At 35.3% G+C, this 27,810-nt stretch overlaps 3 protein-coding genes and 1 long non-coding RNA gene across 4 annotated transcripts; 2 read left to right on the top strand and 2 right to left on the bottom strand.

Moving 5' to 3' along the window:
- Nucleotides 1–2,561: 2,561 nt before the first annotated feature.
- Nucleotides 2,562–3,833, top strand: LOC146896470 (uncharacterized). The gene has a single exon (XM_085732792.1). It carries the CDS (start codon nt 2,826–2,828, stop codon nt 3,627–3,629), a length of 804 nt encoding a protein of 267 aa, XP_085588918.1. The 5' UTR covers nt 2,562–2,825; the 3' UTR covers nt 3,630–3,833.
- A 1,509-nt stretch (nt 3,834–5,342) lies between these two features.
- Nucleotides 5,343–6,059, top strand: LOC146896469 (uncharacterized). Its single transcript, XM_085733331.1, has one exon. It carries the CDS (start codon nt 5,343–5,345, stop codon nt 6,057–6,059), a length of 717 nt encoding a protein of 238 aa, XP_085589457.1.
- Nucleotides 6,060–18,910: 12,851 nt separating this feature from the next.
- Nucleotides 18,911–20,515, bottom strand: LOC146896468 (uncharacterized). Its single transcript, XR_015022513.1, has 2 exons — nt 19,791–20,515; nt 18,911–19,296 (listed from the first exon to the last, which is right to left on the bottom strand). It is a non-coding gene; the product is annotated as an uncharacterized LOC146896468 (long non-coding RNA).
- A 3,951-nt stretch (nt 20,516–24,466) lies between these two features.
- Nucleotides 24,467–25,444, bottom strand: LOC146896467 (uncharacterized). The gene has a single exon (XM_085733307.1). The coding sequence runs from the start codon at nt 25,442–25,444 to the stop codon at nt 24,467–24,469; it is 978 nt and encodes a 325-aa protein (XP_085589433.1).
- Between the last annotated feature and the right edge of the window lie 2,366 nt (nt 25,445–27,810).

The raw sequence follows: 27,810 nt of genomic DNA, 5'->3' as shown, positions 1-27,810 counted from the left end.
AAAATATAAATATAACCTCACTCAATAGTTTGGTTGATACTATGCATAAAAATGCAAGGAAGTAGGCTTTCCATAGTTGAATTGATACATGCATATGTTTCAGATTTGATGTTTATATAGAAAAGAATTGCAGAAAAAATCAATATTCAGAAAATGATGCAGGAGAAAATGCATGATACACAGTTCAATCTGTTTTGCAAATACCTAACTGGAATCAAACATTGAAGATTCAATTAATTTGAAGTTTTAAAATATAACCTCGTATAAAAGCTTATTATTTCGTGTGCATGTGCGTGTGCGCATGTGTGTGTTAAAAATAAAATATAAAGTTTTGTTGCTTATATTTGAAACTAGAGAGAGCATATATTGAAAAATAGAGAGAAAGCAATTCCCACACCACACATCCTCACTCAGTAACCTTAATTGGTTGTCTTTTGTAGGTTTATGGTACAATATATGTCGTTGGTTTAGGATCTCTACGGCCTTTCAAAAAGGAAGGAATGTTGCATCTAGAGCAGTTTGAAGGTTTGCTAGGTAGGGCAAAGCATTCTCAAAGTGTGTCAGTGTAGTTTGATCAGCTCAGGTATTATTTGAGCTATAATGGAGGCCTGGTAGCTGCTTATTTCGATATGAAAGGTCCGGGTGAGGTTTTCTTATGTGGTAAAGGGGAGATAGCACTTTCACGCTAGATTAATCTTTCCAACTAGGTTTTTCTTGTTTTTATTCTTGTTGAGGTTGATCTTGGGAGGATCAACTCTCAAACTTTGATTTTGTACTGTTTTTTCCAGCATCCGATCATCATAACTTGTGCTTTGGGATGCAATTTACTTTAATAAAATTGTATCTTTTGCTTCTTAAAAAGAATAAAAAGAACCTTAATCTTTTGTCAATGAGTAAAATATTAAATGGACGAATTTGGATTCCTTGCGATCATCAACCGCATTCACTCACACGATCAAGAGATTTATGATCATCCAAATCAAGATCAAAAGGTCCAAATCTTAAACTCTAAAAATTAAACAGGAGTTTGAGATTTGAACAATTTGGTCTTGATTGAACGGTCACAGATCTTTTAACTACATACATCCGGTCAATGACAAAATAGAATCTGGTTCCTAATCTCACATATCATCCATCCATAAATAGACTTGGAATCAAAGTCTTTACTTGAATGGTCACCAAAAAGTCTTTATTTAATAAAAGTTATTTAAAATCTTTAAAAAAATCATTAGAAGATAAGAACAACAACAAATTGTCACTAGTATAATCAATAAATAAACCCGTGACATCTTCTCTTTAGAAAATAAAACTAATGATCATGGTCTGATAAAGCAAGACACTACTAACATTTTGTCAAAAGAGATGTTAACTTGGTCAAAAAACATTAACATCAATTAATCATTTCTCTATACTTATGATAATTATCGTATCTCATACTACAAATCATTACTTTTCAATATAGTACTTTTCAGTATAGTGAAAAGTCAACATCCCCACAAATCATTACTTTTTCAATATTTTAATTTTTATTTAAATCATTATATCTTTTTCTTCTCTTGTTAATTAAAATAATTTACCCATTCTCTCAAAAAAAAAAATAATAATCTACCCATGGTATCAAAAAATAATAATAATTTATTCATGGGGTAAACAAGAGGTTGTACAATTTTTTTTTTACTCTTGCTGTTTTCATTAATTAACAGATGATATTGTCGAAAAAGCAAAAGGAAAATAACATATGATTATTTTTTGTTCAAAGGAAATAAAAAATGATTTTAAATTAACACAATGAACATATTATTTCTTCGGTTATTCCATCCGTAACAAAATATATAAAAACAATATTTGTCAAAAAAAAATATAAAAACAATATGTATTTGGTCCAAATTTATGCTCCATAATTATATATTTTTTAAGGAATTAATTATACTTTTTGTTTGTGCCTGCAAAAAGAATTATCTTTTGATTTGTATTAGTTTGAAAGAAGTATTTTTAAATTGAATAATTATGAAAACACACTCTTTAATATACTATTCTTTTTACAACTCTAATATACATTTTCTATAACATTCTCATCTATCGATTGAAATTCATTTGAGTCCCGTAAATTATATATTGATTGAAATTCATTTGAGTCTTGACAAATTAGATAGATCTTATATAAATTTGGTGGCACTTATATTAATTTTACCCGATGAAAAAATGTATTAAAATGAGTGTTAAAAAACGCGTTCCTTTAGTGTAAATTTCGACGTGTAATTCAAAGACTTGTTTAATACTCAAATTAAATGAGACCGCACTGACAAGATAAGACCGCAATGGGTAACAAAGTTCCCTTTAAAAGATCTTTTAAATTTAATGATGAACCTGATTTCATTCTTTTTTTTACATTAACTAACTGATTATGGTTTTTAATGGTAAAAAAAAACCATTAATATTATTTTTAGGTAGATTCATTAATTTTGCCTAAAAAAGGTATATTAATTAACCAATTATACAAAACTATTGGACCACAATAAAACACACCTCAAGGGACGTTGTAATCCAGCACATAATCTTCTCTAACCAACTTGGTAACATTAACAAACCTGGTTCTCCATCTTTATCCCTAACCCCAACAATTAACTAACATTGACCTTTTCTTAATCTCTTCCTCAAAATCTAAATCCTTATAATCTTCTTATTATTCATTTATTGAAATTATCAACTTAATAATCCAACAAAAGGACAAAACCTTTTCTTAGAATTCTCCAACGACGCAACCACAATATAAAAACCAAAACGGTGTCGTATAGAGAAACCCACACCAAAAGAAGAAGAAAGAAATGAGGTGTAAGAAACACTTACCGGATCTTACAAGCACCGTCGGTGTTTGCGCCTCTTGCCTCCGTGAACGTCTCCAGCTAATCCTCGAAGCCCAGGCCCAGGCCCAACGTTTATCTTCCTCAGAGAACGAGAAGAATCTTCCATCGTTGCAGGCTGATTTTCCATGCTCTGTTTCGCCGTACGTTTCTCACCGGAAATCTGATGCTCGCCGGAAGGAGATTTTGTTTCAAACTACGCCGGAGGTTGAATTAAAATCATCCGCCGTAAACGACGGAGGAAATGGATCTGAGAAACGGAGGATAAAGAGATTCTGGATTTTATCGAATTTGTTCCGAACGAAAACTAATTCAGATCCTCAAGAATCGTGCGAGCTTTCATCGTCAACATCAGCATCTCCTCCGTCAACGAAGACGGTTCCCACTCGCCGGAAAAACAACAACCGCGTTAGCGATCAACGGAGATGCCGTCAAATAGATCGGGGAGCATCACCGGTGGATAATTTCGAAACACTAGATCATTTGGAATTTGTAGCCTCGTCGGAATCTTCGCCGCGGAGTCGGAACAAGACGACGGTGATGACGACGGCTCGGCGGTCGAAGCTAGGTTACGCCGGAAAAAGCTTAGCGGGTATGGCGTTGTGTTTGAGTCCGTTGGTTCGGGCGAGTCCAAAACGGAACTGGAATAAGGGATTGGGGCAGGAATTGAATGTGGGTGGGGTGCACCATATTTCCAGTGCAGCTTCATTCTGCGCCAGTCGATCAAGGAAGCTTGTTGATCTTGGAAGACCCGTGAATAAACGTTGATGTTGTTTTTACTGTGGTAATCCTTTTTTTACTTGTTTGTCATGATTCTTCTCCATGTATTGTATAATGTATATAGTACTCTGTATACAATGTTAAATGTTAATAGTTTTTTCTTTTTTTTTATAGAAGAAATTGAACCTGTGTAATGAATATTGACACTGAGGTGCAATTTAATTCATATCTTTTCAATTGTATTATGATTAATCTGATTTTTTTTAGATTTTGATGTCATTTTGCACTCCTAGTATATAGCTTAGACCACTATAAAAGATAGTGAAACCAACGTTGGTTCAGTTGATAAGAAGTTAAAAGTTTATTGCAGCATTCCTTATTGCTTTCATCAGATGAACCATTTCGTTCCATCGTAATACAACAACAATGACAATCCATATAGTAATGATCCAAAAGATAAACACAAATACATCAATGAGAATTGATTTCGAAAGTGTTAGTAAGACAGAAATAGCACATGCATGATCAAGACTGCAACAGTTTGAACTAGATGAACAGGTGGGTGTTCTAAGACGGTAGTGAGTACTCCACAAAAATGTCACCAAAGCAATGAGTTCCCAAAAAAGTTGGAGCTGTCATGTTAATGCTTTGCCAAAACCTTTTAGTCATGTCACTCACGTAAGTAAGTTTTGCTGAATAGTCATTGCAGAGAGAGCAAAGAGTTTGAGAATTGTAAGGTGATTTGTGACAATTTGTTAGAAGCAAGAGAAAGTTGTACATTTATAAAAGGCTAGTAATGGATATAATTGTGTGTGATTCCCTCAACAAGGAGAAGGCTCAGTACCCGCGACTATCTCTTGGAGTGTTGGGTTTGTTTGGCCAATAGTGATTGATACAGAGGTGGCATACCTCTTTTTGTTTCAGCAGGACATTGTTCAACAAAAATGTAATTTGATGTACACACAAATAATTTGGCTTGTAAACACAAATAAGATTGGATTAGGTATTAAAGTTTTATACTTAATCCAATCTTATTTTTCACAATTAAGATTAGTCTCTAAGCTCAGGGAACTTATACAAATTTGGCTTGTAAACTAGATCATAATTACCTAATTCATTTGGCATGTTATGAACCACGAATCCGTATGTGTGTACCGATTCGCGCCACCTTTGTGAATTGGTTCACACAAATTTCTCTCTAATTCATGGAAACCAAAGAATCAATGAGCGGATGAAGATCGAAGAAAGAGGAAGATGAGGAAAAACGTCTAGAAAGCTTGACTAAAGAGAATCGTCACTTGCAAATTACACCGATAAAAAGAAGAATAAAGTGAAAATAAAAAAAAATAAAAAAAGGGAAGTGGACATTTGTTGGATTTGGTGCAATTGCTACTTGAAAATTGCTTTTTTGACAAAGAATACTTCCAATTGACTCAAGTAAATGACCATTTTGCCCCTGACGGTAGTTAACTACCGCTGAAATCCGTCAGCAGTTAACTGCCGCTGGGACCCAGCGGTTGTTAACTGTCGCTGCTTTCTTTCCCCCCAAAACCAGCAAACCCCTACCTCCTATTCACTTATCAGCTTCTTTCTCACCATTACCAACCTCAAAAAAATCCCATTTCAAAAATGTTGTGTTAAAATCATGCCTCCAAATCATTGCTGATCGATTGCTAAGACGTTTCTACACACAAAATGCATCAAAGAACAGGTATTACAACGTTAAAATCCATTGCATTTGATTGATTTTTCTGGTATTACATGCCAAAATTCATGAGACCATACATTGAGAGAGTTGTGGATGTTATTGGTGACGGGCATTGTGGGTTTAGGGCTATAGCGGAAGCTTTGGGTTTGAAGCAAGAAAGTCATGTTATGGTGCGGAGAGCACTTATTCAAGAGTTGAAAGAGCATAGGAGCAAATACATTGAAGTATATGCAAGCGAGGACCGTTATAACTACATCTTGGATGGATTATATCCTCCCAAAAATCCAAGTAGCTTTGCACCTCCCGACAAATGGTTGACATTGCCGGATATGGGACACATCGTTGCATCATGTTACAATAGGCTGGTGTTAGAGATGACTACATGGAAAGACTACATCTCCGAGACTTTTTTCCCACTTAGAGGACGGCCTCCGGTTAACCCGAAAAGCAACATGATTTGCCTTGGTCTAATCCCAAATCATTTTGTCCTTCTTTCATTAAAAGATGGTTGCCCACTACCTCCAACATCCCCGGAGTGGAGAAATCACAGGAGCGAAGAGGCGGTAACATGGGAGGATGAATTTTTGGATCAACACGATCGTTTCCAAACACTCATGGACATTGAGCTCAAAGAGAGACAGGTTCCACCAAAAAAGCCAACAAATGAAGACAATCCAATTATGTTTGATGACACTCCGGTTAAACAAAACACCGAATTTGAAGATGTTCTGGAACATTTAGATGATTTGCTTTTATTAGATGAAATGTGACACTTTTTGGTCGGTGTTAATCCGTTTTTTGGTTGATACGCGCCGACGTATTTTTTTGGATATATAATGTAATGACCAATTTTTTGGGTGATATGTAACTAACATTTAACTATTTATATGTATATCAATATATTTGAGGTTCGCATTTATCAGTAATTAATGTACTTTACGTGTATTGTGTCGCATAATGTGGAAAATTTGACGAATTTCAAACAATTGTGAAACGTTAACGCATTATCCGTTTTGTGTAATGTTACCGAATAATTGATAAATTATGAAATGTTGATGTTTGTGATTGCTGGATGTTGTTGTTTCGGTTTGATTTCCTCCGGAATTGCCGTTTGAAATTACAGGTAAAACAGGACACATTTCCTGGGAAAAACCAATGCAGACTGCACTGGTTCTGTAAATGGTGTGAGCGGTAGTTAACTACCGCCAAGGGCAATATGGTCATTTATTTGTGTCAATTGGAAGTATTCTATGTCAGAAAAGCAATTTTCTTGCTACTTTAATCGCTCCACGTTCTTGCACTATTAATAAATACTCCCTCCGGTCTCAAATATAAGAAAAGATTCCTTTTTTAGGTTTATTGAATAATTAATGTATCTGCTTTACAATGTAGACCACATACATTAACTACTCAATGAATTTAAAAAAGGAATATTTTCTTATATTTGAGACCGGAGGGAGTACTATATAATTGCAATAGGTACGTCAAACCTAGGAGAATAATTACAAAACAATAACCAACATAATTACTAACATAATTACATAAAGTCAAACATTCTATGAACAATCATAAACAATTTAAAGATTGATATACTCCCTCTGTCCCATAATACTTGACACAGTTGACCTTATTACGCATGTCAATGCATAACTTTGAGTTTAAATGTCTTGAATAATATATTAGAAAAAATTATGACAATTTGGTGTTATTGAGAGATTTGGTGCAATTGTTGTACAAACTTTTTCCGGGTGATACGACCGAGTCATCCGATTCAATCCGATTTTTTTATGCGGTTCGACCAGTGACCCAATGGTTCGACCAATGACCCAGTGACCCACCACCCTTACCGAGTCGATTACCGGTCCGGTTTTTAAAACTATGCTTCTCATTGACCAATATTTAAGGTGAATAATTATTAGTCATAGACAAATGTCCAGGTTGGCCTTCATTTGCAGTCAAAGAATTTATTCTATCTCTAGGTAAATATATGTGTCGCGTCATTTTTCGGACGGTCAAAAGGCCATTTGATTGGTGTTTGACTCGCTTTTGATTTCACGACTGAACATTTAATTATTTTCAAAAGAAAGTGGAAAAAGATTCAAATACCACATTTTTAGGGATTAAGGGTTCGGGGGTTGGTTATATTTAGGGAAGGTGTTAAGCACCCTAAATATTCGTAGTACTCTACGAGAACCTCTTGATTTTATTTAACTTTTGTGCTATAAACTTGCTTGCTTAAAGAATGGAATTTGAAATGATAAAAGAAAAGAGAGACCTAATTTATCTACATTTTTTATTGATTTGGAAGGACGCATGTCCTTTGCCTACGTACCCGTGAGGGATCAAAACCTCGTAGTTCGGGGTAGAAATTGACGTTTGATTTGTTTTGTGTTTTTAATGTTTTTTTTTAAAAGGTTTTGAAATGAAAGGCCAAATGGAAAATTGGAATTTGTTTGTGTTTTTTTTATTTAAATGAAAGATGACTCAAAATATAATTAAATTGATTGAGGATTTGATTAAGAAAATAAAATAAAAAGACGATCGCTTGATTTATGATCAAGGTTTGTTTATAAAAATATTTTAGTGATTTTTGATATATTTGAATGTTTTTGTTATTTTGGAATGATGAATGAAAATTATATAAGCAGAATGAGAAAAATAATGTTAAGCTGAAATATAAGGTTATTTTAACCCGGACCAGAATACTCTGGAGAATGATTATATAAGCAGAAATATAATATTAAGAGTTGATTTAGGACCAGAGCACTCTGGATTAATTTAATTAACAAGGACCAGATTGTTCTGGAGAATAATATAATATTAACAGTTGATTTAGGACCAGAACACTCTGGATTGAGGGGTGCATTTAATGACAAAATTTAAATAGGCATATGATGAGAATAGACAATAGAAGGTAATGCAAAAAAATAAAAATAAAAATGCATGCGAAGAAAAATAAAAGAGATTAAACAAATTAAAAATGCATTAGAAGAAAATAAAAGAGGTTAAACAAATTAAAAATGCATGAGAAGAAAATAAAAGAGGTTAAACAAATTAAAAAATGCATGAAAGATATTAAAATGAAAAGCAGGGGGTGCAAGGAGTTATAAAGGGGGTGCAAGGAGTTATAAAGGGGGTGCAGAAATTAAAAGATGGGAATTGGGCCACAGAGAGAGAGCGCGCTAGTGGGCTTAAGGAGAACCGATTTTGGACCGGTTCGGTTCAAGGAATAAACTGGTTCGAACTAGTTATATATATAGGCTATAACGGTTTTTTTTATTCATTTTTCAAAGAAGTTTCTCTCTCTTCTCTCTTTTGAGAGCAAAATGCTCTCTTCTCTATCTATTCTTGTTCTTCACAAACTCAAGAACACTTGAGTTTTCTGGCGAGGTAGGTGGTGGTGGGAGTTTCCGGCGCGGTGGCCGGCCACCCTAGGTGGCGGCACCGCCGCTGGAAACCCCTTTTTTTTCCTATTTTTTTTCTTCTTCCCTATTTCTTCTTTCTCGTTTCCTTCTCCTTCTTTTTCTGTTTCTTTTTCTTTTTTCACAAAAAACAAGACTAACTTAAACCTAAGATCTAAAAGACAAAATATACTACCTTTTGTACAATTAGTTTCGGTTCTGTCGATTTGGATCTGTTGATTTATGGAGTTGTGATGTTTATTTGTTTCGATGGTGATGTTTGGTTCCTGGCTGAGATCGGTTTGGTTATGGGTGTTTGTGATTTGGATCGAAAATTGCAAGCCTCTTGGTTGTGTTGTGCATGAGACTATATATTTGTGAAACTGTGAATGGTTCGTGCTGTGATTTTTTTTGCAGGTTTGGATTCGTAGAAAATTGATGGAATTGTGTCTGTGATTATGTGTTGGCTGGAAAAATTGTTATGATGAATTTGTTTTGTTGTTCTTGCTCGAAAATTTCTTGTGTGTCAAAAAATTCCTCTCTTTTGTGGCTATGATTGCAGGTTTACTTATAGAGAAAGTTTGAGACATTGTGTCTGTGATGGCAGCAACACAAACTGCCTTGCTTGGTTTAGAGGGGACATGAAAGGCTGTCTTGAGCTGCCTTGGATATTTTTGGACTGAAAATTTGGATATTTTTTAACGGACCAGAAATTGGATATTTAAAATAAACAACAAAAATAATAATAATAATAATAATAATAATAATAATAATAATAATAATAATAATAATAATAATAATAATAATAATAATAATAATAATAATAACAACAACACTAAATAAAAACTAAAAGTAATTAACTTAAAATTTAAAAGTAATGGATATAAAATTTAAAATTAACTAAAAAAAACTAAAAGTAATAATAAATAAAAAAAATTGAGAGAAGAGGGCCCGACTCGGAACCAAATATGAGGTATTTTAAAATACCTCTCTGCCGAATTTTTCCCTGAAAAGTCAAAGACTGATCAGGATTAGAGGACACGTGTCTGTGATATAATTGGTCAAAAATTGGGGTATGACAGATGCCCCTATTTAATTTTTCTTCGTCCGGAGATTTGAAGATGGAATCTTTGATTTAACGGGCCGAAGAGACTTAAATATCAAAAGTGCACCAATTTTGACCTAAGATGTTATGAATGCAATGCTCATGAATATAATGGTATGCATGTAGGCGATGCAATTATGAATGCAACAACGAGAAACATATGCCGACTGGGGGGACAAACAGATAATGATTGCTGAGAAGGAAAGAATGCCAATTACCTTTCAAGTGATAATGGAGGACATTACGAGGAAAGAAACTGTCAATTACTTTTGAAGTAGTAAAGACGAACGCCACACTCTCTATTACTTTTGAATTAGTAAAGACGAGCGTAACAAGCAAGAAGTAGTAAAAGACGAACATAACATTGAAATAAATTTGTCTATTACTTTTTTTGAAGTAGTAAAGGACAATGTCTGTTACCTTTGAAATGGTAAAGACGAACAAGAAATAAATTTGTCAATTACTTTTGAATGAGTAAAGGACAATGTATGTTACCTTTCAACTGGTAAAGACGAACAAGAAATAAATTTGTCAACTACTTTTGAATTAGTAAAGGACAATGTCTGTTACCTTTGAACTGGTAAAGACGAACAAGAAATAAATTTGTCAACTACTTTTGAATTAGTAAAGGACAATGTCTGTTACCTTTGAACTGGTAAAGACAAACAAGAAATAAATTTGTCAATTACTTTTGAATTAGTAAAGGACAATGTTTGTTACCTTTGAACTGGTAAAGACGAACATGACAAGAAATGAAACTGTCTATTACTTTTGAAATAGTAAAGACGTGTATGTTACCTTTGAAATGGTAAAGACGAACATTTAAGAAATAAAACTGTCTATTACCTTTGAAGTAGTAAAGATGTGTCTGTGACCGTGAATTAGGTGAAGACAAACAATGCAAGGGAGGAAACACATGTCTATTACCGTGAATTAGGTAAAGACAACATGATAGAATTTAACAAAGGACATTCGAGATAAGGTTTGAACAATTACTGGGGAAATTTGGATAGACATTGGTAAAGATGAATATTTGGTGGGACCTGCCACTTGAAACAAATTATTGGTGACAAACTATGAAACAGCCATATTGAGGATGTCATTGTTATGTATTGGAGTAAGACATTTGAAGTATAAAACAACCATGCATGAATGATATTTGTATGCATGTTATGTATGCATGAGTGAATGAGTGTACGCATGTATGAGAGTATGAATGAATAAGTGTATGCATGTATAAGTGTATGAATGTATGGATGTATGAATTGTAACCTGTATGACTGTATAAACTGTATGTGACAGGTGGACTCGGTGAGACGAGATAAGACATGTAAGATGGGAGGGGGACTGACATCGCAGTACAAACACTCGGCAAACTTCCTTGGAGATGATATTATTGTGAATAAATTGAGCCGTTGATGGGGTGAAGCCCGACATAAGGTAGCAATTGATGCTCCTGGGGATAAAGCCCATTGTTGACCAAAAGTTTGGAAGAAGTCGCCATTCGTCAACTGGCGCAAAGTGTACTTCCATCGGCATGCTTCAGCAGTCATGTTTTTTTTTTTTTTTGAAAATCCCTAACTTTTGCCTGGACCGCCCATTCGGGTTTTCAGTCCACCGGGAGTATATTCCTTTTTTATGCCCCTAATTTTTGTCTGGACCGCCCTTTCGGGTTTTCAGTCCACCGGGACGCTCTCTATTGCCTAAGCCGTCTTTTCAGGTTTTCAACTTAGCGAGCTTTGATTGATTTTTTTTTTTTTTTTGCATTTTTGGACTGTGACAACATTTTGCTCAATGTAGAAGTTCTCTCCACAATGCTTAGCCCTGTTTCTCTTTCGGAATGTAACCGTTCTCGAGGTGGATGCTGATGTACGCTTCCCTTACTCACGAGTTCAAAGAGAGTGTGTTTGTTGTTCACACTTTTCAAAAGATGTAAAAAAAAAAAGTTTTATTTTTGAAAAAAAAATTCTTCAAGTATTGCCATAAAAAATAGAAGAAATTTTTGCAAATAGAATAAATGAGAGTTCCAAATAAATGGGCACATGCTCAAATTTGATGAATTGAGTGGTGGCCTACCAATGGCGTGGCTCCACGGATCTTTGAAAATTTTGGAAAATGGTAAATATAGGGGAAGGTACATTGAACACAATAACCGTTATACTCCCTAACAACTTTGAATTGCCCCTGTTCCGAGTCTTTGATCTGCAGATGTTTTATCTTGGTTTTTTGGGTGTCAAACATTGATTACGTTTGAACCTTTTTAACCGGTGATATCTTATTTTTTCTTGGGAAGGGAAAAAGTAAGCAAAACCCTTGAGAATCGAGGTCCGGGAGTTGTTTTCGCTACGGGAAGGTGTTAGGCACCCATAACGACTATAGTATCCTATAGGAACCGTCTTTAATTTCTACGTGCGCGCTTTATTTTTAAATGCTATTTGAAAAGTGATATTTACACCTAAGAGTTTCCTAAGTGAAGAATTGGAGGGAAAAGAATGTGTTTGAATTTTTATTTTATTTGAATTGAAGGAATTTTGTTCCTTGCCTACGTACCCGTTTAAGGGATCAAATCCACCGTAGTTCTCTTCCAAAAATGTTTTTGTTTTTGTTGGTTGATTTTAAGTTTGAAAATTGGAATTTTGAAGAATGATGGAGAGAGGCCTCAAGGGCATAAGATTGTGAAATTGTGAGGTTGGAATTAGTTTCATTGATGCTTTTATTAAGAAAATAAAGAGAAAAATTCACTTGGAATGTGTTCCAAGAGTTTATTTGGAAAAAATTTGAGTGAGATGGTTCAAGTTTTTTTGTTTGGAAAATTGGAATTTTCTCTAAGTGTAAAACCTAGGCATACATCTAAACATGCAATTACCTAACCATACATCTAAACATGCATATCCTAGCCATACATCTAAAGTGAGGTGTGTGCATGTGTCGGTGCTTGTGTCGGTGTACATCATTAGAGTCCATTGTCCTTATTACATCATGCCCTAATTTACATTCTATGGTCTTGCAAGATTTTAAAAGCATAAAAGAAAATTACAAAATCCCTAAATCTTTACATACTAAGTTTTCGTAAGAAATATAAATTGCAAGAAAATTAAGCTAGAATATGAGATGAGGTGAGCTTATGGAATGCATGAAACATGAAACAAGAAAGGTTAGTAGCACAAGTGAAATAGGAACAACATACTAAAGGCATAGTAAAGTAAATGGAACTTGAAAGTGAAGTAACAAGCAAAATTAACCAAAAGTGATAAAAGAAACTTGACATTTTAACACAATTCTAAAGCAAGGTTAAAGGCCTAAATCCTCATGATATTAGAGAAGTTTTGAGTGACTTAGTTCAAAAAACCAACATGAGAACCTAGGGATTTAACTATGCTAAAGTTTACAAAATTTTCAAGTTCTTTATGCACTTTTATTTCACATTATTTACCAAACACAAGGTCCACAAAAATTTAACTCAAAACAGCAAGCATACACTACATTAGGAGGCAAATTTATTCCACAAAATTATATGTCTAAAACCACAATTATGTACCAACATCCAAGCTTAAAATCACATAACAATTTCACAAGAATGTTAACAAAAAGTAAGCAAAAAACAAGAATATATCCTACATATTTTTGGAAATGAATTTTTACATGTAATTGCCTTCCAAAAGATAGGTCTCAAATGCTAAAATTACTCACACAAAAACTCACACAAACTTCTAGAAGTTTTTAACAAAAATTTTAACAAGAATTGAAACCTTGAATTAACAAGAGCACAAAATATTTCTCATACATTTTTAATCAAAGTTCAACATGCAAACAGCATCAAGATTCATCAAAAGACACAAGGAAATTAATAGAAATTTATTTGGAATTTTTTGCAAAATTTTTGAACGCATAGGGGTGCAAACAGCAAGAAATTATCACAAACACACAGACAGGGGGGGTGCAGGGAGCAAATCTGTAGAGAAATGAAACAGAAATGAATGAGGAGTACTGGGCCCTGGTTTGCTGCGAAAATGGGCCTATATAAATGCATTTTTGCTGCAGAAACCTCATTCCTTCTTGTTCTCCCTCTCTCTAAAAATTTTGCTCTCACCTCTCTCTAAAATGTTCATCTTCAACCTCATGAATGTCACCGGAAAGTTCAACAAGCTCGCCGGAAACTTCATAGAGTTCGCCGGAATCTTCAAAAGTTCGCCGGAAAATTCATAACTCCGGTGACACTTCCGGATTCCGGCGAGCTCCGATTCGAATTTTTTTTACACTTTTAAAACCGGATCGTTATTCTCTTTTCGAATATGAACTCGGAAACATTCAAAACACAATCAATCCACCTAAATCATAAAGCTACAGCCGCGCAAATTGGAAGAAAAGAGAATGGAATAAAAAGTTTGGATCAAGAACAATACCGTGATGCTTGACGAAGCTTTGAATGGCTCCGGATTCTTCTTATGTATTCGGATTTGGTGCTGTTTTTCTTCTCCCTTTGCTTCGATTGTATTCTTTTCCTTCGTCCGATTCCGGTTCGTCGTTGTTGAATTCGGTCACAATGGAATTAATTGAAGATTGTTGTTCATGGATGTGATTTTTGTGGAATTAAAGGTTTGTGTTGATGAATATTTTGGATGAATCCTTGAATTTGGTAATGGATTTGTGGAGGTTTGAGGTTAATTGTGGTGGTTGTAGTTTGTTAGAGATGAAGGTTGTGGTGGTTATGGAGTTAGTGGTGAATTTTAATGGTGGATATTGTTGATGATGATGGTGGAGGAAGAAGATTGTGGTGGTTAGAGAGAGATTGAAGATGAAGTTGTGGTGGTAGAAGTTAGTTAGGGTGGTTAGAGGTGGTGGAAAAAGTTTGTTATGGTGGTGGAAAGTTAGTTAGAAGAGAAGGAAAATTGAGAGAAAATAATTATGAATTTTGTGATTTTTTTGTGGAGTTTTTGTGAAAATGATTAGTGTGTTGACTCTTTGACCATGGGACCCATTATATAGGTGATATGTGAATTTTTGGACCAATGGAATAATGACACGTGGCACTGGACTTGTAACAAACTCTTGTGGATCAATCTGCAATTAACTGAAATAAAAGGACTAAAGTGCAAAAATGACAAAAAAGGACTAAAAATGTAATTAAAATAAAATTGGTAAAAAATGTAATTTGAAAATAACGTAAAGTGAAACGATTAAAAAATGACAAAACGGACTAAAACGAACCAATTACTGAAATGAGGAACTTCAAAGTAACCTCTCTCCGTCAAAATTTCGTGTGAAATGACCAAAATGCCCCTAGGGACTAAAATGACTCGAAACGACTCAAATGCAATTTTAAAATGATTTTTAACAAGGAATTAAAGCAAGAGTTTATACAAGCAAATTAAAAGACTCAGAGACAATTTTTTTTTAGGGATTAAAAGGAATCTTAACACAGGAAATGACTAAAATGCCCCTAGGGGCTAAACTGACTCAAAACGACTCAGATGCAAATTCTTGAAATGGATTTTAACATGGAATTAAACAAAAAAATCATTCAAACCAATTGAAAGGACCTAGGGACAATTTTTCGAAGATTGAAAGAAATTTTAACATAGGAAATGACTAAAATGCCCCTAGGGGCTAAACTGACCCAAAATGACTTTAAACGTAATTTTTGAAATGGATTTTGACATGAGATTGAAACAAGGACTTATACAAATCAAATGAAAAGACACAAACAATTTTCAAGGACTAAAATGAATTTGAATGCAGGAAAAGACTAAAATACCCTTCTTCATGAATTTTGCAACTAACATTGAAATAATATGCAGAGAAAAATGCAATTGATCAGAAACATATCAAATGACTTAAAATGCAAGAAAGATGTTTTTGGATGACTTGAAATGCAAGAAAAAATGGACAAATACACAATTGAAAAGATTTTTTAAAGCTAAATTGAGAGATAAAGCAGTGTAAAATGTCAGTGTAAACAATAGTAAATTGGCAATTCTTCAAGAATAATAGACATATATCAAAGATGAAAGAAAATTTGAACAAGTATTTTTAGGTCCAAAATTAGGGTTTACTTAAGACAATAACACTGTTCAATGTCGTGCCCCGGGGCCCCTTGATGGAAATCACAGGTTTACTTATGCGGCGGTTAACTGCCGAAGGGGTATTTTAGTCATTTACATGTGTGTTTCAGCTTTTGCATATGTGTCAACAACAATTTTCTAAATTTGAATTGATTTTTATGTATTTCAAAAGGTAATAATAATGCCGTAAAAAATGTAAAATATTATCGACATTCCAGGTATAGTACTTACCGAATAGAGCAATGATATTTGAACAACCATTTGGTACAACTTTCATGACAACCTTCTTTTTCTCTCTTCTTATTGGTCAAAAACAATGGAGAGAGAAAAAGGATGAGAGAGAGTAAGAATATAATGTGAGTATGAGAGAGAAAGTTGTCTAAAAGTTGTCACAAAATGGTTGTTCATATATCATTTCTCTACCGAATATGGGAAAGAAACAAATGCAAACGGACAATATAAATTGAAATTGTTATGCTAGAGTAATGAATGCAAAAAAGTCATAACAATGCTAAGAAAGTGACATAAAATATTAAATACGGAAGCGTGAGACCCGCAAACAAAATGATGCAAAGGCATTGCAACTTTGCAAGTTGCAACCGGATCACTCAAATTATATGTTTGATATCATGATAAATATGCAAGTTGCAATATGTTTGATATCATGATATAATGAAATTGATATTGGAAAAAGAAAAAAAAAACTATAATGATATACTCCCTCCGTCCCATATTAATTGACCTATTTAGAATATTTGCACTATTCATGTACCATATGCTTTGACTCTATTTTTCTACTAATATATAAAAACAAAATATAGCATATAAGATGTTGTTAGATTCGTCTCGATTAATATTTTCAAAATATCAAATTTTCGTAATTTTTTCTACTAGATTATTAAAGAAATTTAAGTTTAAAATTATGCATTGGCATACGTGACAGAGTCAACTAGGTCAAGTAATATGAGACGGAGGGAGTATATGGTTATTTAAGTAAATGATCTTTATAAATATTTAGAATTTTATTTTTAGTCTCTAAAAAAAACCAATTAAAGATATATATTAGAGATTAAACAATGTTTATTATGTTAGTAAAGAACAAATGGTCGTTGTTGTCTATTATGTTGATAATGAATGTTTGGTACAGGAAAGATTTCTTGGCACATGCTAAGTCACTTAAAGATACACTTGAGCAGTTGTTGTCTATTAATGGCTTGAGTTTCTCTAGCATTAGGCGGGCAAGGGTATGGCGGAGCTAGCAATATGTGAAGTTGGTTTAGTGATTTGTAAACTTTAATCCAAAATGAGAATCCATATGCTTATTATGTACATTGTTTCGCACATCGACTTCAATTGGCACTTGTTGCTTGTGCTAAGAATCACAAACATGTCAGTGGTTTTTTTTGTAAGGTCAATATGCTTGTTAATTTGAAATGTTTAAGGACAAACAACTAACTCACTTTGCTATAGTGGAATGAATCAAAAATCATATGTTGCTCGAGCGGATGACAATTGTTGGAGTTCCCACTTCATGACTCTCACTAGTTTGATGACATTGTAGGGGCTAAAATATGCCTGGCATGTGGCTTGTCACTGACACAGGCATATTTTTTAGGCTTGAATCTGGCCTTCGGAAAGCCTGATATGACATGTTAGCATGTTTAAAAGCCTATTTCATATGAACATCTTTAAATAAGCAATGTGATCTAAGTTTAAATAGACTAACGAACTAATAGATCAATTAGAATAAACTCTCTTTCGATAATCAACATGGGTAGATTTTGACTATATATTGTATCATATTTCAATTATAGTTTATAACAATACATTTAAATATGTAAAAAAATTAATGTATACTAATAAGCTTAAATTACTAAATTAGTTAACAAATTTTTATTTTAACCCAATACAAAATATAATATAATAATAAATATTCATATTTACTCAAATAGGTCGGCCTAATAGGCCTAAGAGCCTTTTTTGATGACTTTTAACCTGACCTTTTAAACTAAATAGATTTCTGACAAAGCCTAAACCTACTCTATTTAAAAAAAATGTTTCGCCTAACTTGACCTGTCATATGCTAGGTCGTAACCGACCTAACCTATTATATCCCTAGATATTATGAGAAGTTTACTTTTAGCATTTTTGGAAGGTAGCAGTACTTGGCTATTTTGGTTGAATCGAATGCAAAAACTATTCGGTCCCACTAGTCATTCATATACGATGTCCTCGGTCACTTCTGTTAAAAATTAACTGACTTTTTCATTATCTTTTGGAGATAGTCAACATGAATTCGAATACGAATGATATATGTACATTAATCCACTTATAAATGAATTGTTTCACCCAAAAGAATAAAATTAATAAAATGTGGAGTAGGTTGATGGATTCTAAGCTCTACAGGTTTTTTTTGTGTGTGTGATTGTGATAAGTTTGTTTGTTTCATTCGACTATTGTCATTTTAATGAACTCTTTTTTAAGGAATTTTAACTCTTAGGATATTAATATGTTTTGATAATTATGTTTTCATAATTAATAAGTACTACTGCACAAGTAAAAAAGAGACAAAAAAATTAAACCCACTTAAAATTATGTTTTCATAATTAATAAGTACTACTGCACAAGTAAAAAAGAGACAAAAAAATTAAACCCACTTAAATTCACAAAGTAGAACAAAATTAACCACATAAACAAATTTGTAAGTGGTATCCACGAATTAACTTTCACTTCACTTGCAAATTTTCTTAGGTTGCTAATTTTGATGGAGTGATGCGTAAATTACCCACAATTTTTCAAAGAAAATCTAGAAAAAAGACATTTTTTAATGATAAATATTGATTATTAGTTTTTTTTTTTTTACAAATATTGCTTATTAGTTGTTATTTATTAATAATTTGATAAAAAATAATTATTAGTAAAAAGAGTTGAACTTGTGGCACACCTTCATTGACCAATATTGTATAACATTGGTATGTCAATGGTACATAAGTGGTATCCGTATGTTTACACGGGTACGTATATCAACTATAATTTGAACCATAAAGTTGATGAATTGAAAGATTTGAGTTCAAACTCTATTTCATGTAAGTTTATTTCAATACTAATTAGAAATTGCTATAATGTGTTTTATTTGCATGGTACACATAATTAAAACTCTAAAAAAATCCTTATAATAGATACAAAATTGGATCTTGTTCGGTTTAATCAAAGGTCATCGGTTTAAATCTAACTATAAGACTGTAGCAATGTCCAAATTCTTGAGGGTGCTTTTTCCGCCCATTGTAGTCCTAACTGCCTTGAGTGATCAATCTATACAGTTCTTAGTGAGTCATACGACAAAATCACAGTATCCAAATCATCCATGTTTCATTGATCAACAAAGTTGACGCTAAAGTAATTGATTGAACTTGTAAATAGTTGATGTCAATCTCACAACCTGAAACAAATAAACACCACGACAAACGAAAAGAATCAAACAACACTATATCAAAACGATGAACACCGAAGCTATGAAATCAATGAAAAGAAAAAACCAAATCTACATAGAAACCACTTAGAAAAATACACAAATTTTCCCAAGTGTAGTTATAATAATTCAACTTTTTTTTACTTTTACCATATGTCAAGTGTGTGTGATATGTACAGTAACCAACTCTTATTCCACTGACAAAACGTGACCAAATTTAACATCAATATGTTTCATGTATTTCATGTCGTTCATGATATGTGAGTAAGTTAGTTGTCAACAAAAATTAGCAATATTTTTGCGTATATGAATATGGTATGCTAGACAGTTAGATGCAGCCTTTTTCCTTTCTTAAACTTAACGTTACATGAAATACTACAGTTTTTACCCCCAAAAATATACAGTATCCAAAATAGGTTTCCAAATGTACCTGCATTTTTCCATCAAAAAATAAATAAATCTACCTGCATTTTGTACAAGATCGATTGTCACCACACACGAGTGACCACTTTTTCCAAGCTTCCATAATTGCATTGTACTTATTTGTAAAGCTGAATTATATTCTGTGGTCTAAAACTGATTTGTTCACCTTCTAAGAAAAGGACACAATTATTTTTTACGTGACCCACAACGGTGATCCGTGCTAGTGTATCAAAAATATCCCAGCTCTCAAATATTTCCAGTTTAATTAAAGGACATAAAAATTTCACATAGAGGCCATTAAACTACGGTTAATATTCTTCATATATGTATATACTTGTTTTCTAATTATATGTCTCAACAAAAAATGGAAGAAAAAAAAATGGGAAGGATTTGATATAACTACCAAAAAAGAAGGAAAAAGAACGTAAGAATTTGATATTTTGTATGGATGATATTTAATTACTGTATTGCATAGATCTATATAGCTTTTTTTTTTTTTTTTGAGGGATCTATATAGCTAACATGTTAATTATATAAGTGATATAGAAAGCAAAGATGAAGATATCATATGATATTTTCTGATATATATTCAAACAAGAAAAATAATGACCTAGGCCTCTATCAAAACATCTATATTCCAAATTAATCAATATTCAGCTGTGAATTGTATGATACGCTAGAACGGATCACAATTGCACATCACATATGAACCAAAGAGAAGAAGCTGCAAAAGGAAGAAGCAATGGTAAATGAAGAAGAATGGTGTGAGAAGTGTGTGGATTTAAGTGCTTAATTTATAATAGCAATATTTGAAAGCCACACCGACAAAGTAACTATATAAAATTGATAATTGAACCCATGCTTGAGTTCTTTAATTTGTACTCGTTATACATGCAAATTTAATTTCAACCGTTGGATTGAAATTGGTGCACGTGTACGGACGAAGATGGTTTACATAAAAATAATAATTTGATAATCGCTAGAATCGTTGGCTGCGGGGTTCCCGTGCGCAAACTTGCTTAAATAATTTATAACGGAAATTTCATTTTTCGTCATTTTTTTTCCTTAGACATGACGTGCGGGAATAATTTCATGGTAGATTCCATGCTCTAAATGTTAAAAATGAACAATATGTACGTAAAATTTAACTCAATTGATTTTTTTTGAACAAATCAAAATGATATTAATATAAACAAAGACGTTGCCTTTCCCCGCACAAGGTGTGCTTAAGAAAAACAACGAACAAAAGTATACAAATGGGAGGTGCCTAAAGGTGGAGCACCACAAAGAACAAAACAATTACAAGCTAACACCCATACATTGCAACGGATGTTGCCACCAATCATGAAAACATAAATAAAAGGAAGGCCATTTAGCTTTCAGCCACGAGTAAGAATGCAATTTGATTTTCTCTACAAGGGTGAAGGAGTTTGAATCCGTATTTTTGAAAACTCGGTCATTACGGTCCTTCCAAATCACCCAAACGCAAACAAACCAAATAACCTTGAGAACACACTGAAAGCTTCTAGGTATACCTGCCAACATAGTGAATTGAGTATGATGTTCCTTCACCTGACAAGGAAACACCGTCGGAATGCCTAACCATTTTCGAACAAGTTGCCATACCATATTGGGTACGCCACACCGTAAAAAGAGATGATTAGCTGATTCAGTTTCACCGCAGCCATATGCACTGACAATATCATTAACATGTATAACTCTTCGCTGCAATAAATTATCCTTCGTAGGAAGACGATTGCGAAGCAAGCGCCACACCAACAAAGAAACTTTAGCCGGAATGAACCTATGTCAAACGTCATCTACCAAGCCTCTATCAATTTACTCGTTTGAAGTAATAAAACGATATGCCTCACGAACTGAATAACCGTGAATGGGATCTAAACTCCATTTCCATGTATCTGGAACATTATCCTGCAAAACAATATTAAGTAATAATAAAGTGCACTCCCTCACGTTATCCTCGTCCCAAGCTAACAAACGATGTCTCCACACCCAAGCACCCCCTCTTTCCTCCCACCCTCTTCGCGCCATCTCCTCCACCGAACACTCCTTATTCACTGCTAGATCAAAGAGCCGAGGAAACTGAAGGCTTAAAGGCCTTTCCCCAACCCAATTATCTAACCAGAATAAAGTATTGTGGTCGTCACCAACTACCCGGCGAGTGTTCTCCTCGAACCAACTGCCCACTCCCACACCAATCCCACTACGAATAAGGCAAAGGTCCCTCCACCACAATGACCCACGTCTCCCACCCTCTTGGAGCCGCCCCCCTACCCCACCATATCGGGCCTTTAACACTTTATACCAAAGGCCCTCTTTATCTATCAACAACCTCCAACACCATTTCCCCAACAAAGATAAGTTAAAAGCACCCAACCCTCCTTCCTCCTTTGGGACACAAATGGAATCCCATTTTATCCAAGCAATTTTTCTATTATCCTCACTACCCCCCCAAAAAAATCTTTTAAAAATAGATTCTACAGAAGAGATTATACCTGTGGGGGCCCTGAAGAAGGAAAGAAAGTAAACCGGGAGCGAAGACAGGACAGATTTCAGTAATTTCAGGCGACCTCCAAGAGACAAAAATTTATTGTTCCACAAAGACAGGCGAGCAGAAATATTATCAACCACCGGTTTCCAGAAACTCAGCTTTCGCGAATCCCCACCAATAGGTAACCCCAGATAAAGAAAAGGAGTGGATCCCCTTCTACAATGCAACACTGATGCCGCCTCTGCCAACCAATTATCGGATATATTAACACCCGTCAGCATACTCTTGTTAAAATTTACCTTTAACCCTGAAATCTCCTCAAATAATAACAACACCGCCCGCATAGCTCTAACATTCAACCAACTCTTCTCACCAATGATGAGAGTATCATCTGCGAACTGTAGGTGAGTTATCTTAACCTCACCCGCACCTCCCACACCGTAACCATTGAACAAGTTCGCCTCTACTAGAGAGTTCATCAAGACATTAAAACCCTCTGCTGCAAACAAAAAAAGGAACGGAGATAGGGGATCCCCTTGACGAAGGCCCCTCTCCAAGTGGAACTCATCAGTTGGACTACCGTTTACCAGGACCGACGCCATCGCAGTACCCACACACTCTGATATCCATTTACGCCAAAGAGTTGGAAAATTCATTGTGTCCATCACCGTATCAAGATAACGTAAGTCGACCGAATCATATGCTTTTTCGAAATCAACTTTAAACATTAAAACTTCCTTCTTCAACCTTTTTGCTTCGTCAACCACCTCATTAGCTATCAAAATACCATCTAAAATTTGCTTTCCTTTGACAAAAGCTGATTGAGTATTAGAAATGACGCTGCCCATAACACCTCGAAGTCTATTGGCTAAGACTTTTGCAAGCACCTTATACATACAGCCCACCAGAGATATCGGTCGAAAGTCATTAAGCCTTTGCGGACTGATTACCTTTGGAATCAAAACTATAAAAGTCGAGTTGATACCTTTCGTCATTCTTCCATTGCGATGAAACTCCATCATAAATCTCATGAAATCTTTTATCAAATCCCAAAACTCTTTCAAGAAACCAAAATTTATACCATCCGGACCCGGACTTTAAAAACTATCACAGTCCCACACTGCTTGTTTCACTTCATCGATCAAAAACGGTTTAGTCAAGCTACCCCCCTCAACAAAAGATAATTTACGGAATGGGAGGCCACTCACACTTGGCCGAACAGCACCATTAGATTTAAAATGGCTGGAAAAATGATTAAAGACTGCCGTTCGGATATTATGAACACCCTCCACGCTCACTCCATCAACTGTTATCAAACTAATGTTGTTACGACGCCGACGACCAGACATAACACCATGGAAAAATTTAGAATTCGCGTCACCTTCTTTTAACCACTTCAATCTAGCCTTCTGCCAATTAATACTATTTGATATTCGAGCCATGGAATGCAAATTAGCCGACAAATTATGGAGCTCCTCCACCTCAGCCTCATTTAGAGCCGCCTCCTCTCCTTTACACTGTGTTTGGTTGAAGAGAAATAAGGAAGAGAGAAAGAGAGAAGAGAGAAAGAGGGAAGAGATTGTACTTTTCTCTTGTTTGGAATGCAGAGAAATAGAGAAGAGAGATTTAAAAACTGTAGGGCGGCCCACCACTTTTTATCTTCTCTCCAAAATAGGGAAGAAAGGGGAGAGAAACGTTTATGGTCTTTGTTATTCCTACTATGCCCTTGCCTTCAAATGTTACAAAGTTCTCATGACTTTCAATGCCAATGGTAATTGAACAAGTAGTGGAAAACGCGGCAACACTATTGGAGGTTGCAGGCATGCATTGGTAGTGAAGCAACGTTGAAGTAACAAAAGTAGTAGTAAAAACTTTCTCTAAAAAAAAAGTAGTAGTAAAAACAATTTGTAGTTAAAATACAAGTACATATAATATTTATTTCTGTTTAAAAAAGGTTTTTAATTTTTTAATTAAGTTAAATTAAAATAAACTACATTAACTTCATTACAAAATTAAATTGAAATATGATAAAATTGTCAAAAAAGACTTTCTTAGTATAAGGATATTTTCGTCTTTTTAAAAATTAAACACACTTCTTTCTTCTATATCTCTCTTCTTTCTCTCTTGTACCAAACAACCCATCAAATCTACTCTATTTCTCACCTCTTTCTCTCTTCTCATACTCTCTCTCACTTATTTCTCTCTTCACAACTTCTCTTCTAAACCAAACATACCATTAGAGTCAAAGTAAGAAATGCGATCTTTTACATGCGTCATTTTACCTTCCAAGTTCTGAGAATGTTGTCTGTGCCATTCTTTCAAACTATTCTTTATTAATTTTAACATTTGGCGCAACACATAACCACCCCACCCTTCGACTTGAAAAGAATTCCATTGATCGCGATAAAAATTGGCATAACCCGGAAAATCTGACCAACACTTAAGCATTCTCAACGGAAGGGGTCCCCAATTTTCTTCATCCACATAAAGCATCAAAGGAACATGGTCGGAGAGACCCCGTTGATGTGCAACCTGAATACAGTTAGGCCACACCGAACTCCACTTCTCTGACAACAATAATCCATCCAATCTGCTCATTGATACACCGTCACCGCGATACCAAGTAAACAATCGACCACAAATTGGCAAATCAATCAAACAACTATCATCAATGAATTTATTAAAACAGTCCGCATCCACCTGTCTGAAAACCAAACTCCTCCCTTTCCTTTCATCACTGGTACGAATAGAGTTAAAATCCCCACACACACATACGCAAAAATCAGTCCTACTAGTAATAAAAGGAACCAGACGTTCCCACAAATCTTTTCTAGCCGCCGAATCACAAGGAGCATACACATTAAGAATCACAAAGTCCTCCCCTGTCGCAATGACCCTACCAGTAATAACAAATACATGACCAAAACTCGAAGAATACCAAACATCAACAAGAGAGCTGTCCCATACCGTTATCAAATCACCAGACGCTCCAGCAGACTGTTGATAAGAATAACCACAAAGAGTATGACCCCAAATAGATTTGATGAACAAGTCATCAACATAACTCTGCTTAGATTCCTGAATGCATAAGACAAAAGGATTCTTCTCTTGAACTAACCGTCTGACCTCCGCCCTCTTCTCACCACCACCTAACCCCCTCACATTATAAGAGATAACCTTCATTGAGCCCACACTCCTCCCCCATCTCCCACCGCACCTGCACCCTCAACATTCCCCGAGAGTCCTCCTACTCCCTCACCTGAACCCTCACCACCCCCTGCTGCCCTCCACTCTCTTCTTCCCTCCCGCGTCAGTAAGTTGAAACTGTTGTTTGGATCACCCTTAAAATTCACACCAATCGCCTTACCTATAAGTTTAACATCCTTCGCCACCCCCTCTTCTTTGCCATGAGCCAATACCCAATTTTCCCAGTCATTATTAACTGAGGAAGAAGAATTTTTCGATGAATCTGTATTGGAAACAATGATTACCTTACCTTTTGAATCAACAGATGCCTTGCTTGTCTTCCGTTTTCGGTCTCGTTTTTTCAAAACTTTCAAAATTTCTTTTCTATCATTTGACGGCATCCTTGCAATTCTCTTCAAGAAACCCATCGAATGCTTGAAGTTACCAACTGACCTCTTCTTTGACAAAAATTTCGGTGACAAAGGTTGTTCTAGAGCTTTCTTCGGATTAGAATGTTGAACACTCCCATCATTAGTTCTAGCCGTGAACACTTTTCCACCTGCCTGCACAGGCACTTTCGATAACCAATCAAGACTCCAGGGACCGTTGTGGCTTGTTTGTTGAATAAAAGTTGTCGACTTATCCTTCGAACCTTGCTGTACATTTGCATCAATCGGACACAACACAGGTTCCAAGACTGAAGTGAATAAAGGCTGTTGGTTATCTTCCTTCTTACTCACCATCGGGCTGTCTTCTACTACCTGTAACTTACCCTCCTTCTTTTTCTCATGTTGGCTCCATTCTTTTTGCAAGTCATCCACTAAATCATCTAACTCCCATTCCCCTTGAACCTCCTCCATGCCGTTAATGTTATTAAATTGTGGTTCCATTTCCGACACAATATCTGGTTCCACCTCTGTCAAAAATGCGTCCTCCCCTAGGTGACACCCCCACTCCTCCACCAACTTAACAACATACACACAGCCATCTACAGAAATTTCTGCATTTGTATTCACAATTTCTATGTTAGGCGTAGCAATAAGAATACGTGCAAAATCCAACCGAGCCTTGTCCATCGTACATTCACCCACACAAATAAATCTGCCACTATTCAATACACAAAGCTTGAAAAAATCTTCGTTCCAAGCGTGAGCAGGAATGCCATACACACGTAACCAAGCCCCACGTTCATACTTAACGTCTGTTGCCGACCACTTATGGATATTTTCAAACAGCATACCAAAAAAATCTAGTGCATCATTAAAAACTTGCCATATGTTCTCCCTACCGGTGTTATGTAAAAATACTCGATCCCCGCCGAATGGAGTAACAGTTACAGATAAAAACCCCGCATCCTCGATTCTCTGTTGTAAGGCCAAAGTGGAATCCCCTGTGACTACCGAGGCTACCATTCCAGCTTTAGCCCATTCTAAATCCTCTGATTTTGATTTGTAAATAGGAATAAAATGAGATTTTACCTCCGTTGCTGCATTACTTACAATTGTTGTTACCGCCGGTTTCTCCTTCACAAGAGTTCGTGAAAGAGTCTTGGTTGTATCCTTTCCTACCTCCACTCCCTCCCTCGCCTTACTTCCTTCAGCCTCGACACCCCCCACCTTAATAACATCCTCCACCTTTCTGGATTTCTGCTTCCTCCCTAACCCGTCTAACTGCACATCCACTTTTCCCACAATGATTGTTTTATCACCTTCATGTGTAACCGCTTCAGCCTTATTCCCCACTCTAACATTTTTGATTCCATCACTCTTCACCCTCACCGCAGCCATCCCTTTTCCTACTTCCCCTATCCTTCTCTCCTCCTTGATAGCAGCTTCATTATTTAAGGAAAACCGATAAACCGCACTTCACGCGCCCAAACTCTATTTTGCCCTATCCAAACATTGTTCAGAGCCAAAAGCCAGCTTATCTACATTCTAACATTCTCAAACCGAAGAAATCCATACAATTGTCCTCTAATGTTTCTTTTCCGAGCAATGTATACGTCATTTAAAATACCACATACCTCAAAATATTGACGCAATTGAATAACTGACAAGCCGTCTGGGAAGTTTGTAAAATAGAATGCTACCTTGCTACCTGTCACAGAAAAGTTTTGAACGTCTGTGCCTTTCTGATCAGTTACACTATCACGTCTGAACTCTGGTGATGGATGTCGACCTGTACCCTTGAGAAACCTGCTGTCAGCTTGCCTATCTAACCTTCGATCCCTTGAAAACCGTTGATAATTTCCGTCGTCCTCTTGCTCTCGCCTGTCCCTAACCTTAACCTGTACCATTCCTCCATGTCGCTCCGATACCCTTGACCTGTCCCGTCTTCCAGCTTCCGGTTGCGTCGCTTTCAAT

This window comes from Medicago sativa, chromosome 8, assembly GCF_051527215.1.
Source record: "Medicago sativa cultivar Bolivia chromosome 8, Bolivia_mono, whole genome shotgun sequence".
Classification (NCBI taxonomy): domain Eukaryota; kingdom Viridiplantae; phylum Streptophyta; class Magnoliopsida; order Fabales; family Fabaceae; genus Medicago; species Medicago sativa.
This window is presented reverse-complemented; position numbering and strand designations above follow the sequence as displayed.